This window comes from Egretta garzetta, unplaced genomic scaffold (assembly GCF_000687185.1).
Source record: "Egretta garzetta isolate BGI_Z169 unplaced genomic scaffold, ASM68718v1 scaffold270, whole genome shotgun sequence".
NCBI lineage: Eukaryota > Metazoa > Chordata > Aves > Pelecaniformes > Ardeidae > Egretta > Egretta garzetta.
The window spans coordinates 1244799-1246054 of NW_009258274.1; the positions used below are offsets into that span (position 1 = coordinate 1244799).

General features: G+C 62.4%; 1 protein-coding gene across 1 annotated transcript in view; it reads right to left on the bottom strand.

Annotated features, from left to right (window-relative positions):
- Positions 1 to 428, bottom strand: part of SLC6A7 (solute carrier family 6 member 7) — a 14470-nt gene extending 14042 nt beyond the window's left edge. The window contains exon 1 of the mRNA XM_009635541.2: positions 396 to 428. Coding sequence (XP_009633836.1) covers positions 396 to 428 — 33 coding nt within the window. The remainder of the gene's footprint in view (positions 1 to 395) is intronic.
- Between the last annotated feature and the right edge of the window lie 828 nt (positions 429 to 1256).

A 1256-nucleotide genomic window follows, 5' to 3' on the forward strand; every position in this document is an offset into this window, starting at 1 on the left:
CGGGGGGCCCGCCCCCCCCCCGGGCGCCCCCCCACCGCCACCCCGCCAGACACAACATGAATCACGGAATCACATCATGGGGAGCGATGGGAGAGAGCATCCAGCCAGCCGGAGCAGGCAGCGGGCAGCTCTGCCCACAGCACAGGGCCTCTGGGCTCTGCTCATTGCCGCGAGGCAGGAGCAGTTGTTACAAAATGCCCCCCTATCCCTCTCCCCCCCATCCCACTTCGGCCCCATGCACGCACGCTATCCCCATTTGCAATCCCTGCCAAGGAAAAGTCTGTGGGCTGCACATGGAGGGTCCCCAGGCAGGGGATCGCAGGGTGATGGGCATGCCTTGCCCCTGCTCCCCCCCCCCTCCAGCCCTGGGGGGCACCCCATTTCCCGGCTCTCACCTCCCGGAGATGCTGCTGCCGAATCTTCTTCATCCCAGAATCCTGTTGCTATGCACTCCTCGCTCCGACACTTTTTCCTCTCGCTTTCTCTGGCAATAGGGAGGGAGAAGGGGGAGCGGGTGAAGCGATAACAGGCAAGGAGGGGTGCTGCTTCCCTGGTGGCTGTGCTGGCGGGGCGGAGGGAAGCTGGGGGGACGGGGGGAGCAAGGATGGAGGAAAGGTTTGTGTGGAGTTGAGGATGGCTGCGTGCTGAGCAGGGAGGGAGGAGGGGATGGCTCTCAGCAGGCTGGAGAAGGGCTGTCTGTCAAACGTACCCCTGCTGGGGCAGGGGTCCGGGACCTCAGGCAGCGGAGGCAGCAGCCCAAGTGCAGATGCCAGAAGCTCCCAGCATCTTCCCATCCAGCTCTGAGCTGATTTGCCTATGGCAGGACACGGCCTGAACAGCAGAAGTGACTTCTCCACATGCTGCCCGAGCCCAGTCCCCAAGCCCAGGAGAGGGGGATGCTCAAGAGCCATCGGTCCCTTTGGGTAGGACCAGCACATCCCACCATGCTGGGGGCAAAAGAGCAATCCTCAGGCAGGCCCCAGGGTGAGCAGCTGAATCCAGCATATCGTGGGCCTGGTGCTGGAGCACAGATCACATCCCCAGGGTTCAGAGGTCCCTGTCTGAAGCAGTGGGATCCTACAGCCCCAAAGCCCAGGGAGATGTGAGCTTTTCCCCACCATATTCAGTCAAATCCCAAGTGAGGTGGCAGAGTCGATCTGTGGCTTCTTCTCCCACTTTCACGGTGGGAAATGTCCCCTGTGGGGCTGCAAGAGGGGACAACTCCACATGCTCTAGGGCCAGCATGGTACCAGGAG